At 37.0% G+C, this 19,166-nt stretch overlaps 1 protein-coding gene across 2 annotated transcripts in view; it reads left to right on the top strand.

The window, feature by feature from the left end:
- Positions 1 to 2,923: 2,923 nt before the first annotated feature.
- The window catches only part of LOC117430523 (serine/threonine-protein kinase 26-like), a 67,372-nt gene continuing 51,129 nt past the window's right edge, over positions 2,924 to 19,166 (top strand). For both annotated transcript variants that reach the window (XM_034050609.3, XM_034050610.3), the window contains exon 1: positions 2,924 to 3,562. In XM_034050609.3, the coding sequence (XP_033906500.1) occupies positions 3,521 to 3,562 (42 nt within the window). In that variant the 5' untranslated portion in view covers positions 2,924 to 3,520. The remainder of the gene's footprint in view (positions 3,563 to 19,166) is intronic.

The raw sequence follows: 19,166 nt of genomic DNA, 5'->3' as shown, positions 1-19,166 counted from the left end.
CCCGAGGGAGCTCCCTCTGCGAGCGGACCTGTTGTCCCAAGCTCAAGGAGAGCTTTGGCATCCGAACCCCAAACTCATGCAGTTATGGGCTTGGCCCCTGAGCGGGAGCGCCTGTCAGCCTTAGGGCTTTCGACTGCAGTTATATCGACCATCCAGAGTGCGAGAGCGCCCTCTACTAGGTCGCAGTATGCGTATAAGTGGCAGTTGTTTCAGAGTTGGTGTCTGGCTGAGAGCCACGACCCAGTCTCCTGTCCTATGGCAGTAATATTGCAGTTTCTGCAGAAACTGCTGGATGAAGGGAAATCTCCTTCTACACTTAAAGTGTATTTAGCCGCCATTTCGGCTTGTCATGTACGCATTGACGGTTTATCACCTGGTTTATCACCAGGGCAGTTGAAGGCGCATTCTACCAGGGGTATGGCGACATCCTGGGCCCTCTTTCGAGGGGTGCCGGTGTCTGATATTTGCGCGGCAGCCAGTTGGGCTACGCCGCATACTTTCATGAGGTTTTACAGGTTAAATGTACTGGATTCCTCTGCTCCACTGTTTGGAGCATCTGTTTTACACTCTACGACGCCTCAGGATGCGGACGTATAGAGTGGTTGATAGCATGGTGTTGACTGTTCCACCTTTAAAACAGGTGTCATTACGAGCATAGACGCTGAGGCGCAGCTCCGCATATGCCTAGATGTACTGCTTACGCAGTTGCGTTATGACGTAAGTCTGTCCTACTGCCGAGAATCCTCCCTCGCGACAGCTAGGGTACACTGTATCCCATGTTGATGGTTATTTTCGACTTGAAAGGGAACGATAGGTTGCGGATGCAACCCCGGTTCCCTGAAAGAGAAAATAACCATCAAGCTGCGAGGTCGCTCCGGTAGCCTTCACGGCCTGAAGAGCAAAAGAGAAAGTGCATCCCCGCGCGCACAGTTAAGTAAGCTCCCAGGGGGGCGGGCTTACACTGCAGCTGGCGTGGGGGCCTATCGGCAGCTTTGCTATAAAAGCTCAGCCTACCGGTGCTGCCTGACGGCAATATCTCATGTTGATGGTTATTTTCTCTTTCAGGGAACCGGGGTTGCATCCGCAACCTATCGTTTTCAGCATTGGAGGTAAAATACCAAAAATGGACAACAAAGCAAAAAAAAAAGAAAAAAAAGTGAAGTATATTTCGGCTGAGGATCGTGTCAAGAAACTTCCCAAAGAAATTCTACATGCAGACGGAGGTAAACTGCTCTGCACATCTCGTCATGTGAGTGGAGAAAATACGATCGACCGCTATTTAACTTCAGAATCACACATTAAACGAAAGAATACTACAGAGGTTGCTAAATAGAACGTAAAACAAATAACAGCTTTCAGAAAACAAACTTGAAAGTCAGCGCAGACAAAAAAATGTGTTCCTGTTGGTTGTAGCCAAGTGAAATCAGAACTACAGGTACGATCCAGCACAACCTCCTCGGTTCAAACAACCGGGAGCTGCTTACTTTTTAAACACAGTTAAACTGCATCCACACTGGACACGAGCGAATAATTTAGAAGTCACTGCAGTCAAATGGGAGTATACACACCAGCACCGAGCGACGTCGCTTTGAGAAAAGTCCATGTCTCGAACCCGTTTCCATTTTTTTTTCGTCGCGCGACTGGAATGAAGCTGACCAATCAGAAGCAAGATTAACACCCTTGAAACACGTCAAACACACGTCTACTAACAATAAAACTGCTGGATATATAGGGATGTTCAATCTCTATAGATTTTACAAGTCCAACCTTTATTTTTACAACGGAGTTGCTGGAGGTCAGGGTGGTAACCTTTTATCAAAACAAGCACTGTTTTGTAATGGGACAGCCCATCTCTAGTATGTCCAATAGGAATGCATGGGCGGGGTCATGTATTTATTTCCAGTCTTTTGGATCGTTTCCAAGTCGCGTCTGGTGAGGATTGACATTCGGCGACTTCGCTCGCGTCCAGTGTGGATGCAGCTTTAAGGCCACGGTACACTATGCAATTTCGGTACAATCGGATCGCATGCAATCAGAATGCGATCGGATTTCACCGAAACTGCATAGAAATTGCACCCGATTGCACCTTGTATCCAATCGCAAGCTATCGAGCCGGACTCTATTTTCATGTAATCGGGTGCAATCGCCCATGTCAAGTATCCAGTCAGTGAGCAAGGCGAGTCACATGACAGCATCGACGGCGACATCAGGAATGAACTTGACAAGTGCAGGAGAAAATAATAATAATAATAATAATTAAAATAAATAAATAAAAAAAATAAATGCACTGCTTACAAAGGTACCACGACATGTTCCTGTCAGGACAACTGAGGAAGTCAGCACCTCCGGTCACTTTTTTTTTTTTTTTTTAAGTAACAAAAACGCTTATTCACTGCCAAACATGAACTACTTTAGATGTGTAATGGCTGCAGTATAGGATACTGACCTTAGGTGTTGGGTTTCGGTGTTGGGAGAGGATTATTCATTGTTTTATTACCAATAATATGATAATCAATCAGAGTGCAGTGTCCTGACAGGAACATTTGGTGGTACCTTTGTAAGGACAGCAAAAATAAAGTTTCCGCTGCGTCTGTACTCGGTCATACACATGAAACTGGTACATTAGTAAAAAGCTATATAGGCTACATTTAGAAGTATTTTATCAACGTACACGTTTACAAGAACCTGTAAATATAATAATAATAATAATAATAATAATAATAATAATAATAATAATAATAATAATACATGAGATCTAAAGTAATACACTTAAATATGTAAACACATTTAAATATGGTTAATACCTCTAAAAGCAAAGAAAAATATGAAAGAAACAATGTACACTACAAAAACAATGCTGCAAATGACAGCTAGTACTAAATTAATTGCCAGTCCTGCGGTGTCACAGTATCGGTGCCAGAGTCAAAGTGTCTTTCGCTGACAAGGGCGCTGCCATTACAAAGTCCTTCCTTTCAGGAAACAATTACAATATTGAGCAAGTTTTGGGCTGAGCACAGTGCACAGCTTTCACCGTATCACACCCTGAGCGCCAGTGCTTAGCAGCAGCAGCAGTCGTGACGTAGCTGTCTGTGTGTTCTGGCTCGGTAACACGGCTCCACCCTAACCAGCTTGAACACAGTACAATCACTTTAAACAGCAAACATGGCGATCACATCCCATTGCTGAAGCCTTGCTTAAACATTTCTCTGCGAAAACATGACAACAGTGGAATCAATCTGACGACGAGCACCTGTATAAGGCAGAAGAAATACCGACCATCATTTAACCCTGCACAGGGCAGTGATCAAAAGAACAGACAGGGCTTACATCTACGTGAGTTTATCGAATAAAGGGGATATTACGTTTTATACAACAACAACAGTAAGCAAACTTTTAGACAGTTGTTTTAATCGATTGCTGCTGACCTGTCACTGCTGTGTTAAGACAAAGGGGAGAGGCCCTAGAAGAAGTCCAGGCAGTGTGGGTTGAGCTACCCGTGGAAGAGGACGCGGAGACCGCCATGGCCCATTCGCCGGTGTCGGTGTCGGTGCCGGGGATGCAGGTAAGGAGGCCGCAGATAACTTCATGAACTGGAAACTGAAATATCCGAAACACTTTGACTGCGCATGTGCTGCTCGAGTTGAAGGACTGTAAACCTCGCTTTCCCGTGTTGTTGCTCCACTCTGCGCGATCTGACTGTATACTCGACACAGTCTTCTAGAAAGAAGTTAGTTACAGTTGCAGAGAAGCGTCGCGTTAATGTTAATCTTTACGTCTTGAATTGGAAAGATACACGCCTGTGATAAACACAAGTGCACCTGGAGCAGTTTCGAAACCCGGTATTTTATGTGGAAACCAAAGTACGTTTGTTGTTTCCCATTAAACGCAATGTAAATGGTGTAAATTAATGTTGATATTATTCAGAAGGCCTGCACACAAAGTATAATGTGTGCCTTATATGTTTCATGAGTTGTGATTTTGTTAAACGTGTTGGATAGTTATGCACGGCATCATTTGTACTAAAGTACGAACAATCATTTCGTGCTTTATAATATAATACTATTGGTATAAGAGGCAACATTAGGGGAAAAGCTTCCTAAGCAGTAGTCGACAAGAACAAGACTAAATAAACTGAACTGTGATGTGACCATGGTATTGTTTGGTGGAGCTGCACTTGAGAAGGATGCAATTAACAGATAACAATTAATTAAATCATATATATCAAATTAAACATGATTGCTGGAGCTTTAATTTGATTTGCATTTGTCTGCCATCTAATTGTAAGTCTGTGTGAAGCGCCTTGAACCTCTTGGTATGAAAGGCGCTCAACAAATAATAATTTATTATTATTATTATTATTATTATTATTATTATAATTATATGTTAATGCATACAACTATAAACGGTATGTGAACATTACAGCATAGCATTGTATTCCAGTCATGGGCAGTAGTGTAATACAGTGGCAGCAAGATACTCTGTGCTAAAAACCTGCTTTCTATGGAGAAGTTAAAGATAGAATAGCTGTTTTGATATTACAACTACAAACTGACCAGACAACCGCACACAGCCCTTAATCAGAGCTACTGGCCACAGAAGGAGGGAAGTTCAAATAAAAAATACCAGAGTACTTGGGGACTGTAGATTTGGAGAACACAAGTAAAAAGGCAGAGAAAGTTAATTCCTTTTCCTTATAGGGGCACAAATAACAGGCTGCAATACATACAATTACTGAAAATACATACTAAGGAAAGCAATCATTCAGGGTAAGACCAAGCCAATGAGGTAACAAGGGCAGTGATTGACATACAGAATTGCTCAGAACCCGCCCCCTCCAGAAAACGCCACCCTACAGTTTCCTGATTGCAGATTGCTTTCCAAATTGAATCCATTTCGGCCAGGTTATGTAGTAAAGATATGTTATCAAAGTGAAAATAATTCTTGTATTCAACGACTTTTGCTTATTTTTTTATTTTCTTATCAATTCTCTTTAACTTTCTTTTGTTACACTTAACATTCCTAAAATAATAAGTTTTAGTTATCTTCATTTTTTAACATTGTTCATTCATAATGACTTTGGGTTCTGTTGTCTTAGGCCCTGTCCACACTATGCCTTTAAACCATATAAGTTGCCTTTAAGCATAATGTTAAATTAGGCGACTGCAAAAATTAATGCGAGTTAAAAGTAGGATCGGGGATGAACAATTCACGTAATTTGTCAACTGTGTTTGAAATAAAATTAAGGGGACCAGAATCAGGCTTGGGCAAGATATGAAGGTAAAAGCAAAGATTGTTTTGTAATTAACAGTTTTTTTCTGAGTTTCATTATGAAACAGAATCAGCACAATTTGTTTAAAGGGACGTATCCTGATTAACAATAAAACCCTAAATCAAGACCTAGCGCTGCTAGGAACTGTAACTAAGCTATTTAAATAGTGTGTGTACACATTAAAGTGTGGACGCTTTGAGCTGGATTAATTAGAACGGTTTTGAGTACGTTCTCAAGATCGGTTATGTAGTGTGGACAGGGCCTTACAGTATGTTGCCTTGACAACTGCAGTATTTGCTTGGTATGTACTGAAGCACTTTGAAGACTCGGGGTTCACATGGCTAAATGGCAGCACTGTTGATGGATGTTTATCTCAAAATATATTAGTACTGGGACAAATATTCAATGTTGAATGTTGCAATCGCAGCTTTATGTGTGCTGTAGTTGAGCAGGATGCAGACCTCTCACTGCACAAGTTGTGCAATCATGCAGATTCTATTTCAATGGGAGGAATCTGTGCAAATTACTACTTGGGACAGAGTTACTGTCCAGTAATTACTGTACATCTTTTTATTACTTTCTGAAATTTTCTGTTGTCCTTTTTGTATAACTTTATTTTGGTGTTTTGTAATGGCTGAAGCAGATAATACATGATCTAATTTAATCTAATCTGATTATAATCTGATTTTGTGATGTGCTTCCAAAGAAATCTTTCTGCCCGCCATTCAAACTCTGTGTAGAAATTATTTATTTGGTCTTCTGTCTATTTAGGCTAGAGCAATTCTTCAAGCTCTCAACCAGTTTGCTGTCATTCTCTCTTTGCAGAGGTTCAAAGGGCTTTCCATTGTACACAGTTCAATTAATTAGGATCCAATAGTGATGTTCTCATACAATACATGGTTAAGAAATGTGCAACACATATTCCATGGAAAGCAGCCCAGTAAACAGTAAGGCTGGGGCGAGTAAACGGTGAGAATGCTATGAAAGTGTGTGGTGTTCTTGAAAGCTTCAGTGCTTGTCAGTCTCCTGACTTCACTTGTCCTGTATAAGAACACAGCATCTCCATCTGAAATTCAAACACAAAGGTTCAACATCTCAATTCTTGATTGTCATACAGCATCCGTAACTGTCACTCGGCCAGACAGTCACAGCTTTAATTAACATAGCTGGGAACATTTGAATTGAAATGCTGCAGAAAAAGAAATACACTCTACGTAGTTATTTAGATTTCTTATTGTGTTCTATTTTCAGTCATTCTCATACAAAGAACTTTATTCAATAGCAAGAATAATATCCCTAACCCTAAAAGTTACAGTTCAAAATAAAAATCCTGTTTGGTAAGGGCAGTAACATTGCTGCTTTTACATTGAGCTTAATCTACACATTTTAGTATTTGTGGTTATTCCACAAAAACAACATGGCTTCTAAATGTTCATATGCTTATCGACTGGGACATAGTGGAGGCACCCAATGAAGTCCTAAACCTGTCAACGTGCCTCATTTTGGTTTATTTTTTACTAGGGCTGTAAATCTACATTTAATTGATTACACGTTTAAACCCATTGTTAATCCGGTCGTTTAACCGTTTAAACGGCCATAAATTTAATGTTTCACTCATTTCATATTTTTATGTTTTACTTCCAATATTTAAAGTCATATTTCAACCTTGGTTTGTTATTCAAAGCGCGTACCATATAGATTCACTTAAAGACAAACAATGGTAAACATAAAAGCATAAAGGAGGACTGTAAATTAACACTAAAATGTAATCTATTTTAATAGCATAAAAAAAACAGTCAATTTTACAACGTATCATTTCTCCAGAAGCTCCATAAAAAGTGTGTGTATCCAACATCGAAAAAACATTAAAAAAACATCTCTATTTAAATTCAACTTAAAACACAGTGACAAGACTACATTTTTAGTTTCATTCACTTGTACATTGTTGGCAGGAAACAAATTATTATTTTTTTCATTAAAAATCGAAGCCGTTGTCTGATACAATACTAGTTCCCAGCGTCCCTCCCCTTCGGCGCTTGCACATTCACGTGAAAAAAGAAAGACTTCATTTCCCAGCGTTCCTCTCTTTCACGGTTTCTCGGTTCAGTTTGCTAGAATAATAGCTGTTCTGTAATTGCAGATGTCCTGTTGAACACACACAATAATATGGAGAAATAAAAAGGTGTAAGCACTTTGTAACAGACATCGCCGTTCTTTTTATAAATACATAAATAGTAGCTACATGTTTTTCTTTTCCAATGTGTTACAGTGTTTTACTGTGGCGTGAATGGATCTGTGAGGTTTCTTAATCACACAGGCTATTCACTTTACTGAAATAATGTACAGTACTAAGACTAGGGCCCTATGGAATACGTGTTATTTTGTTCTGATTCGCTTTTTTCTGATTTCCGTTTTTACCGTTTTTAAAAAAATGTAATTAGGTTAATTTAAATGAACTTATGCACACCGCAGGCAAGGTGAACAACACAAAACCGTAAACCTACAGGCTTCTACTTTTTCCATTTGGTTTGCGTTCGTCTTCATTGGATTAAGTATTATTTTATCTAATTGTATTGAAAAATAGTATTGTTAACTTTAAAAACGGGTTGTATTTTTTATTTTTTTATTTTTTTAGTGCAGTGTGGGGCTCTCCAAAGCAAACAGAGAACTTGATCGATTCTATATTACTGCTTTGCCCATGGTTTCACTACCATAAATCTTCTGTGTGAACATTGGGATCGTATTGTTCAAAGTGACTGCTGTAATAGCAGTCTGTGTGAGGAATACTTGTTGTGTTGTAATACAGACGTTAAAAACAGTCTGCAACGTTGTCTAAGTCCTTAAAAAGGTTTCTATTTATTTTCCATGATTGCATTTATTTAACGCACTTGAACGGTGAATTAATTATCTTCACTGATTCATCCCTTCTCGTTGTTTATCCATTACAGAATACCTCGCCTCATTTATAACCCAGCTACAGAAACCGTCCCCCCGCCACCCATTCCCACACTTTTGAAACCAAAGTTACGCCACTGCCTTTACTGACCATTAGTTTCACATTTTCCCGTCAAATATGTAAATCTCAAGCTTAATGCTCTACTGCCAAATGCATTTTTCTCGTACAGCACTTAATTCCGCGTTAATATTCTTTTGATTCCGTCCGTGCTCTCGTTAACACGGATTCCATAGAGCCCTGTAAGACCTGAAAAAAGGCAATGCGATGGAGATACACAACAACGCAGGAAGCTGGTCTGGTCAGGTTTCCTTAATAGGGAAAAACCATAGAAAGGAAACAGCTTTGCGGAAAATATGCAAAAATAATTTGATCATATATTTTACTGTTAAATTGCGTTTAAACGTATAATACAAATTTTAAACGAAAATATTTTTAATCCACTTTTACTGTTTAAACGTTTAAACCCTTGCGCCCTATTTTTTACATGTCATACATTGAGACACGCTTTTTCCAGTTGTGCTGAAATTTTGCAAGGGCAGGGTATAAACGAATATCAGCATCTGGGGATACATGTATATGGGTGACACTATTGTTAGTGTGGTGCACTTCTATTTTCACATATACAGGATTAACTGTGCATCCCGGTGTGAAGAAACTTGGTAAGGACATTCTTTTATTGTTTAATTCCAACAAGTCCAACTCCTAAATTTCACCTGCATATTTTTGATATTCTTTAAATGTGTAGACACAATTCTACAAGTTTAATGTATGGACAATGTTTAAACATTTAGAGTCTGATTTTGATGACAGAGCAAACCTCTAACGCAAGGGCAAATCGCATTTGGCCCTGATTTTGATGAAAAAACACGCAGTGCGATTTTGGTGACATCACAGCTGTGTGTTTTGTCCACCGATATGAAGTGTTTAACCTTTCAGTTTTCCCCCTATCACTTATTTTATTAATTAATTGATTGATTGATTGTATTTGTGTAGCACCTTTCATGCCATGGTATCTCAAAGCGCTTTACAGAAAGTCTGCATCACCATCAATAAAACACAGTAAAACCACAAAATGAACAACATACAATTATATCAATAATAGCAATAAATAACATAACAAATATCTAGATAAGACAAGTATAAAAACAAAGGAAAGAAGTAAAAAAATACAAGGAAATAAATAAGAATGATAGATAAAATACAAAACTTAGCAGATATAAATAGGTACCAGCAACTTTATATCTGTTAGGTTAAAAAAGCTAATCTATAAAAGTTAGTCTTTAATCTTGATTTAAAAATACTGACCGAAGCAGCGCCTCTGATAGAAGGAGGCAAAGAGTCCCACAGTCTGGGTGCATTAAAGGTAAACGCACTTTCTCCTCTCCTTTTCAATTTTACCTTTGGGAGGCACAAAAGTCCAGCGTTAGCCGACCTTAATGTGCGCAGAGGTTTAAATGGGGACAGAATCTCTTTTATGTAATCTGGTGCTAAGCCATTTAGTGCTTTTTATATGTTAAAAGTCAGATTTTAAAATCAATTCTAAAATGCACTGGAAGCCAGTGCAGTGAGGCCAGCATAGCAGTTCTATGATCCTGTTGTTTTGTTCTAGTCAGAACCCTTGCAGCTGCATTCTGAACAAGCTGTAAACGTGATGAGGCATGATGTGGAAGTCCAGCAAATAAAGCATTGCAGTAATCAAGTCTAGATGAAACGAAAGCATGGATTAGTTTCTCTGCATCAACCAGAGAAAGAAGACCTAATTTTAGCAATGTTTCGTAGGTGATAAAAATACACTTTTATAATTTTTTTAATATGTGCCTCAAATCAGAATCAAATATAACCCCCAAGTTTCTCACATCAGGTTTTATATTAGAGGTCGGGTTGCCCAAATAATTTTTTAGGGAGTTTGCATCAGGGTTTCCCGTGGGTTCTAGATTTTTGTAGTCACTAGTGACTAATCCTTTCTAAAAACATGTCACTCCAGATATTCAGTAGTCACTACTGGCTCACAGCTCAAGTCTTCAAGGGTGTTATGAATCCTGTTTTTATTTTATACCTTAAATCACTGTATTGACCAAAACAATTATTTCATTAAACCATTTTAATAATGCTCTACAGTTTAAATAAATTGGTCATTTACAGCTGTAAACTTTTAGAACTTTAAAACTAAAGAACCAGATTTATTTGCCCAGAAAAGCTACATATAGACACAGAATGCATTATGAAGTACTTATACCAAGATTTATTTATTTATTTTTTGCAACATTTAATATGGCAGTGGTACAGAAATAAGTCAATATTTCATAACCAACAAACTTATTTCTATATTCATTTCAGGTTTCCAAAATGAAAGTACAATATTTCAGAATTTTGTTAACGCTTCAGCTAAAATCTACCAGTCTGTGGCATACAATAACATAAAAAATGTAATTGTTTACTGAGTGTTTGTGTACTTGTATGTCTTTTACAATAAAAAGAAAAAAAACATTTTTAGAATATTATATACAACCCATGGAAACAAAGTTTTCCAATAAGACTGAAGCTTTGCTGCTTGTTTTCTTTTTCTTTTATCTGACGCTTGTGAGCTTTGTTTGTTCTTTTTTGTCTGGTGTTCCGAATCCAAGTCTTCATTTTCTACAACTTGTTGTTCTGTTTGTTCTGTTTCACTCTTGCTGTGGCCGCGCTGAAAAAACGAGTGGATTTTCTTCTGCGACATTTTCCAGTATTGGCTAACAGTTTTGTTTTTTAATTTGCGCGCACAAGCTTACCGCTTTCACTGCGGATGCAAAGGTTTGAGCAGAACTCTCTGTAGTCGTGAAAGTGCAGCAGCAGAAGCTGTTAGATTGCAAAGAATAATATGAGGCTGAAAGCTACAGCAGCACCTAATACAGCCTCATAAAGCGGTCTGGGTTACCATGGGAACTGTGCTAACATGGTACCGTGGTTCTCAGGTGATGCCCCCTAGTTCATATTTGATAGAATTGTTTTCTTTGATATTAAATAAAAATTATTTCAGATTTGAGAATATTTATTATCTCCAAATTCAGGGTGTAGCAATGGGTTCAGTAATGGCGCCTAACTATGCCAGTCTATATAAGGGTAAATTTGAACACGATTACATTTACAACAATAATCCTTTAAATCTTATCTAAAGTTGTGGTTATGTTACATTGATGATATATTTTTTATATGGACTGGACCTAAAGATATGTTGAGTAAGTTTGAAGACTAAGTCAATAAAATTACCTATATGGTAACAATATCCTGGGAGACAGTCAGCATGGTTTTAGGAAAGGGAGATCGTGTCTTACTAACCTACTTGACTTTTTTGAGGATGCAACATTGAAAATGGATAATTGCAAAGCATACGACATGGTTTATTTAGATTTCCAGAAAGCTTTTGACAAAGTCCCGCATAAAAGATTAATTCTCAAACTGAACGCAGTAGGGATTCAAGGAAATGCATGCACATGGGCAACTCCCTAAACAGAAAGTACTGATTAGAGGAGAAACCTCAAACTGGAGCGAGGTAACCAGTGGTGTACCACAGGGATCAGTATAGGTCCTCTGCTATTCCTAATCTACATTAATGATTTAGATTCTGGTATAGTAAGCAAACTTGTTAAATTTGCAGACGACACAAAAATAGGAGGAGTGGCAAACACTGTTGCAGCAGCAAAGGTCATTCAAAATGATCTAGACAGCATTCAGAACTGGGCAGACACATGGAAAATGAAATTTAATAGAGAAAAGTGTAAAGTATTGCATGCAGGCAATAAAAATGTGCATTATAAATATCATATGGAAGATACTGAAATTGAAGAAGGGAACTATGAAAAAGACTTAGGAATTTATGTTGACTCGATCTAGTCTTGATCTAGACATTGTGGGGAAGCTACAAAAAGACCAACAAGATGCTCGGATATATTGTGAGAAGTGTTGAATTTAAATCAAGGGAAGTAATGTTAAAACTTTACAATGCATTAGTAAGACCTCACCTAGAATATTGTGTTCAGTTCTGGTCACCTCGTTACAAAAAGGATATTGCTGCTCTAGAAAGAGTGCAAAGAAGAGCAACCAGAATTATCCCGGGTTTAAAAGGCACGTCGTAATTTTACAATAGACAATACTTGGATATACATATTTTGGTGTTGGTCTGTATGTTTTAATAATAGAATATTTTTGTTTTGTATTTACATCATTTGAGTTGGGCACTAAAAGTATTGAGTGTTATTGCTTTATTGAAAGATAATTAAATAATTAATACTCTAGACATATAAATGTCTCACCTGTATGTGCTTGATTTAAATTGTTACTGCACTGACGAAGGCCAGTGGCCGCAACCCGCCTGCATGAATTTGCTTCATTGTTTTTTATGATTATGACGTTGTAATAATAAATATATAAGCTTAACAGCAGGTAAATGCTTTACTGTTTACGACATTCTGTATATTTACTTTAGTCTATAGCACACCGTCAATACAAGAACATTACTCTTTAAGCGTGCTCCTATTTTCAATTACCATGGTAACTGACACACAACATGAAACGGAGGCGCTGAATGGCTGACTGCATTTACGTCGCCTATCACACCATGAGAACGATGCAGAGTCAATGAATGGAGAGGCTGAGGCGCTGATCTGATCAGCAGCAGTGACTCTATGGTTTAGCGATCCCTTCTTTTGAAGAAAGAGACGTTGTGTGTGACTTTAACAAAAGGGATTTTTTTTACAGTACAAACAGAAATGATCGTCACTAGTGACAATTCCCCGTTTTTTTTTTTTGTCGTCACTTTCAAAAAAACATTCGCAAATTATGAGAGTGACGAGCGACAGCGAAACCCCTGGTTTGGATGCTCTAGTTGTTGCCAAGAACCTAACAGCAAAACTTCTGTCTTATCTGAGTTTAATTGCAAAACAATTTTAGACATCCAACTTTTTATGTCAGCAAGACAATATAGAAAGACTGAAATAGCAGTGGAGTCACCAGGCTTTACAGAAATATAAAGTTTAGTGTCATCGGCATAACCGAAAGTTAATACTATGTTTACGAATGAATTCCCCCACTGGCAGCATATACAAAGAAAATAATATTGGACCAAGAATAGAGGCCTGGGAGACACCAAAAGCAATATTGGATAATACTGATACAGACTCCCCTAATTGTGTTAGTTAGATATGACTTAAACCAGTTAAGAACAGTTCCTGTCAGGCCAACCCAGCTTTCGATACAATATGCAGCTTAGTAGCCCTCCATGTACGTTCAGATTTGCGACATTCCATTTTAATGAGGTATACGGCACTATTAACCCAAGGTGCAGTTTTTTTAGAAAGCTGTTTCGGTTTGAACCGGGGCCACAACATCAAACGCACTTGATAAAAGGTGGTTAAAGTTGTCAACGAACTCATCAGTAGAAAGAGAATGGTTCGTAGTTCTTGGTGATAGTCTCACCATTTCAGAAAACCTTATTGCTGTTGAGGAATGTATTCTGTGTGTTTTAATAGCACGTGCCACCCTCTTGTTGGATAAAGGCAGTATAGCGTCAAAAAGAATGCAAAAGTTATGAGAGACAGAAAGATCAACAGTTAACAAACCCCAGAGAAATGACCACATCTAAGGTGTGTCCACGATTGTGAGTGGGTCCTGTAACGTACTGAGTATAATCAAGAGAATCTAAAAAGCCTTAAATTCCAGTCTTTGGATCAGATTTAATGTCAACATGTATATTAAAATCCCCTAGCAAAATAATTCATAGCCTATCGCTGCTTGTGATCCAGTGTTATTCATGTATGTACTTGAACACTGACTTTCACAAACACTGTTGTACATAAAGCACTTCATTGAATATACATTTAAAAAACTCTCTAGTTACTGTTTATGCTACAATCAGGGCATTTGTGTTTTACACTGGCAAGAAGTTTTAAACAGGCCTTTGCCATACAGAGCTTATTTATAATGTGTGTGGGGCCTGTCATTTGGAACATGGCTTCATTACCTTTAGTGCCACTGTGTAAAATAGATTTGTATGAAACATTTTTATTAATACACTTTGAATAAACACTTCTGTTGCTGTCTGTCTTCCCAATATCCACGTATATGTTTCAAACCCTACTCACAAAGAAAGGTGCACTTAAAAATATTACATTACTAAACACAGCTATGGGCTTTATATTATTTAAACCGTTTTTATTTTTTAGAAACCTTTAATATCTTAGATCCGCACTATAGTTTATATAGCCATACTAAGTCATGTTTACCAGCATTTGAAGTATGGCAGAGTTCAATCAGGTACTTGAATTCTGATTTTAATACACTCCCATTGTTTTTCACTTCACTTTGTTTTCTCATAAGATTTTTGTTCAGAGAGCCAGCTTCCCAACGTTTCGGTATGTTTAACATACCTTAGTCAAGGGAACGTGCGTTTGAAAACAAACATTGGAGGTATTTATAGGAGGCTGTGTGGTCCAGTGGTTAAAGAAAAGGGCTTATAACCAGGAGGTCCCCAGTTCAAATCCCACTTCAGCCACTGACTCATTATGTGACCCTGAGCAAGTCACTTAACCTCCTTGTGCTCCGTCTTTCGGGTGAGACGTAATTGTAAGTGACTGCAGCTGATGCATAGTTCACACACCCTAGTCTCTGTAAGTCGCCTTGGATAAAGGTGTCTGCTAAATAAACAAATAATAATAATAATAATTTATAGGATTTAGATGCCATGGTAACCACACATTTATTTCTCATTAAATCTAATGCCTTTGATGTCATTCACTATGTAGCTAAGTATGTAACGATCTGCTGTTCCTTTCTATTTAAACCTTCAGGCATCTTGGTATTAATTCTATACTGTAAATGATCTAATTCTATTTTTTCTATAGCCACACACTTTAGGTCCTCCATGCTGTGTCTGTTCCTTGTAAAGTGCTGAACTATTGGTTCATTTTCTTTATTCCTTGTATTTGATAGGTGGGTCTGTATTTTTATATAATGTACCTGTCTCTCCTACATTTTATTTTATTACGTTTTATGAGAAATATACCATATACAAGGTTGCTATTCTTGCATGACAAATTTAAGACTGAATATTTATTTTATTGTGATTTCACTTTTGTCTTTACCAATATATTTGCACACTTTACATGTGCTTTTACATGTTTCAATATCCCTTAATGTATCTATGATCCCTTTTATGTTTACTGTGGACTAAAATGTCAGCTAAATTTGCATCCCTTCTAAAAGCTACGATCGGTGCTTTCGGAAATATTTTTTAAAATTTTTCTGAATTATGAAGTATATGTAAATGCATGTAATCATATGTAATTATTAATGGTATTCTCTTAACCCTCTCTTCCCTTTTCTTATAAGTAGTTCATTCCTATTGAGTTTGTCAACTTTTCTCAATTCTCTCGCAGTAATTTGTTCTTTATGTCCTCTTAAGATTTATTTTCAATTCCTCTCTCTGTTTTTTGTAGTCATTTTCATCAGAACAGATTCTTTTTATGCTTATACCCAGTCCTTTTGGAATTGCTCTTTTAGTATAGACAGGATGTGCAGATGACACATGTAGGTACTGATGCATATCAGTAGGTTTCGAGTAAAGATCTGTTCCCTTTCAGACCTTGTGTCCATTACAATGTACATCACATGTTTGAGCTTTTTTTTTATAGCATATTACATCACTGGCTTCTGATTGGTGATTAGTGAACTCTGAAGGACACTAAAGGACCAATCAGAAGGCAGTATTGCCTTACTAGTTGACATTTGAACAAGTAACACCACACTGAGCTTCAGCATGGCAGCACAGCCCCTCAGCCACCCAAGTAAGGAACACTTGTAACAGTTTTATATATATATCTAGACATTTATTTACTCATTTGCTTGATTTAACATGATATTTAGACATGATATTTGTTAGTTCAAGTGTTATATGCCAAGTTCCAAAATAAGTTTTTACACAAGATTTTTCTAAAAATCGTTGTCCATTACAGTGGACGTTTGGTCCAAAGAGATGAAATCTAAGTAAATATATGAGTATTCTTAAAAACTGCTATCACATTCAAAACAGTGTATTAGCACAATACAAAAAGTTAATATTTGTTCAAAAATATTTCACACTTAGGATGTACAGCTTTAGACATCCTGGAATTTCTGGCAGAAGGAAATTTGTCAGAAATAGAGAGTTTGAATAGTGATGACGAGGCTGAAGATACAACCAGACTTCATACAGTTGGTTAGTGTAGAGTTGTAAATGTAAGGGAGGAGTCAATCTAATTTAGTAAAACATTTAAAACATATGAGAGGTGCCCAATAATTTTAAAATCCTGATTACTTTTTGTTACTATACCTGTTTTTTTACTTGTTTATCCAGTATTCATGTAAATAAACTAAATGATAAAGGAAGAGAGTGGGAGAGACAGAAATCCATTTCACCATCATTATCACTATTAGTAGTATTGCTATTATTGTAACATTATTTTTTATTTATTAGCAGACACCCTTATCCAGGGCGACTTACAATTGTTACAAGATATCACATTATTTTTTACATACAATTACCCATTTATACAGTTGAGTTTTTACTGGAGTAATCTAGGTAAAGTACCTTGCTCAAGGGTACAGCAGCAGTGTCCCCCACCTGGGATTGAACCCACGACCCTCCCGTCAAGAGTCCAGAGCCCTAACCACTACTCCACACTGCTGCCCACATTGCCATAACCTTGTTATTATAACTGTTATTACTACTACTCTTGTTATTACATCATGTCCTGCGATATTATTATTTATTTCTTAGCAGACGCCCTTATCCAGGGCGACTTACAATTGTTACAAGATATCACATTATTTTTACATACAATTACAAAGTGCAAAGTGCACCTGTGTTTTGTGCCACATAGAAGTTGTTTCAAGGCTGCTCACCACAAGTAAAAATTCTAGACCGAGGGCCTATGATAGTATCTTTGTTTTTCTAATAGCATTATTTTGTGTATTTTTTATTATGTTTTAATTTCAGGAAATGTTCTAAGATGTTCTGAGATGTTCTAAGATGTGTTTTCAACATGTGAATAAGAAAAAGTACACATATCCCTGACATTGACGTTTTTCTGATTTGCCTGCTGTTTAGTCCCAATGTCCATTGGAGTGGACAACAATAAAAGATTTGTGCTAAAATCTAAATTTAGTTTGAGTCTCATTTCTAGTTGCAATAAGACTAGGAAAAAAGATTTAAAATATTTTTTTTATGATTGAAAATAAATTTTGGACTGAAAGGGTTTTAACAGAGCCTTGATCAAGTTTAACCAAGTTGTCTAAGAATTCAGTTTCAAATTTTTCCACCTTAAATCCACCGAAATCTTAGGGGGATGGACCCTGCTTATAGCAGCACATTTATCTGTAGTTTTATTTAGTGTTTTTTTTTCTGGTTTGGGTTCTCCTTTGGATTATGGTCTATTATTTCGGCACTTACAGTACCTCTAGTAGTTTAGCATTGCTGGTACCCTGTTGTATGTAATAAGTCCTGTGCACCTGTGTGGCGTCTCAGACACTTTCTGACTCCCGTGTTTTCAGTGAACCACCCACACACCCTCTCACAGTTATCCACATATCTGATGTATTCTAGTGGGTTCTTGTCTAGTTTACTCAATAACATTTCCTCCCATTTGCCCATATACATGCTTGCAAAATGCATACCTAATTTTGAACTTTTTGCTGTGTCATCGTTCTGTTTGTAACTTTTATTTCCAAATGTAAAATAACTATTTTCTAAAACTATCTTGATCATATTTCATATTTCTTCCGTAGGTATTATGTTCTTATCTACTCTATGTTCCAGTGCCTCTTTACATGCTTCTAAAGTTTCATTACTGGGAACACTGGGGTACAGAGATTTTACATCCATGCAAAATAAAAGGGTGTTCTCTGGAAGTTTAACCTTTATATTATTAATCCTTTTCAGAAAATGAGTTGTATCTTTAACATAGCTAGGTAAGCTTTCAGCATGTGGCTGCAGCTGCCTTTCAGCTATTTCCACAATAACATATGCTGGGTTATCAATTGTGCTAACAGTCATTCACATTGGGTGTTTTTCTTTGTGTATTTTTGGGTTGCCTCTAACCAAACCTGTTCTTGGATTTTGTGGAAGCATGTCATTTATTTTATTATTTTGATACAAACCCATTTTTATATAATCTATCTGCCAAAATTCTCACTTCTTTTATTATGCTGTTATTAATATTAATTACTTCTTCATATATATTTGTATTTTGTAATTCAGTCCCTACTGCTTTTATGTAATCATCTTTGTTCATTACTACCAGCCCAGACCGTTATCTGCTGCTGTTATAATGATACTGTCACTCTTCATTCCTTTAGTACTGCTTCTTCATTCATAGTTAAATTTAGTTGACCTTTACTTCGTAGGCCTGTTACTATTTCATTTCTAACTACTTCAAATATACATGTCTAACCATTTGAGTCCTATGGTGCTTTCTATTCATTTGTATGCCATGTTCACGCACGTATTCTAATTCTGTGTGTGTGTCATCATAGATCTATATATATGCTATATATCAATATGTATATTTGTGTGTGTGTGTTAAGTGCTTCATGTACACCTGTGTTTGCAAAAGCCAGTGTTAACAGTACACAACACAGTCAATCTCATCTGCTGTGATAGGCTACTGTATTAATACAAAGGGGGGAATGGTTAAACATTTCTTATCATTGGATAATAAAATAAGGATGTTTTATGAATAGGGCTTTTGTTTTTCTATGTTTTATTAATTTCATTTTTCTGTGTTTATTTTGAGCTATTTTCGAGTTTTATGTAGATACTCCTAGATGTTGTTTTTTTTCACGTCTTTCGCTTTTTATACTATAGGAAATTATTATTTTCGGTTACTTTCCAAAATTCTTGGGTATTTTTTAATGTCACAATATGTATAGTAA

The sequence above is a fragment of the Acipenser ruthenus genome, chromosome 26 (assembly GCF_902713425.1).
Source record: "Acipenser ruthenus chromosome 26, fAciRut3.2 maternal haplotype, whole genome shotgun sequence".
In the NCBI taxonomy this organism is placed as follows: domain Eukaryota; kingdom Metazoa; phylum Chordata; class Actinopteri; order Acipenseriformes; family Acipenseridae; genus Acipenser; species Acipenser ruthenus.
The sequence above is the reverse complement of the archived record's forward strand: the minus strand, read 5'-3'. Positions and strand labels throughout refer to the sequence as shown.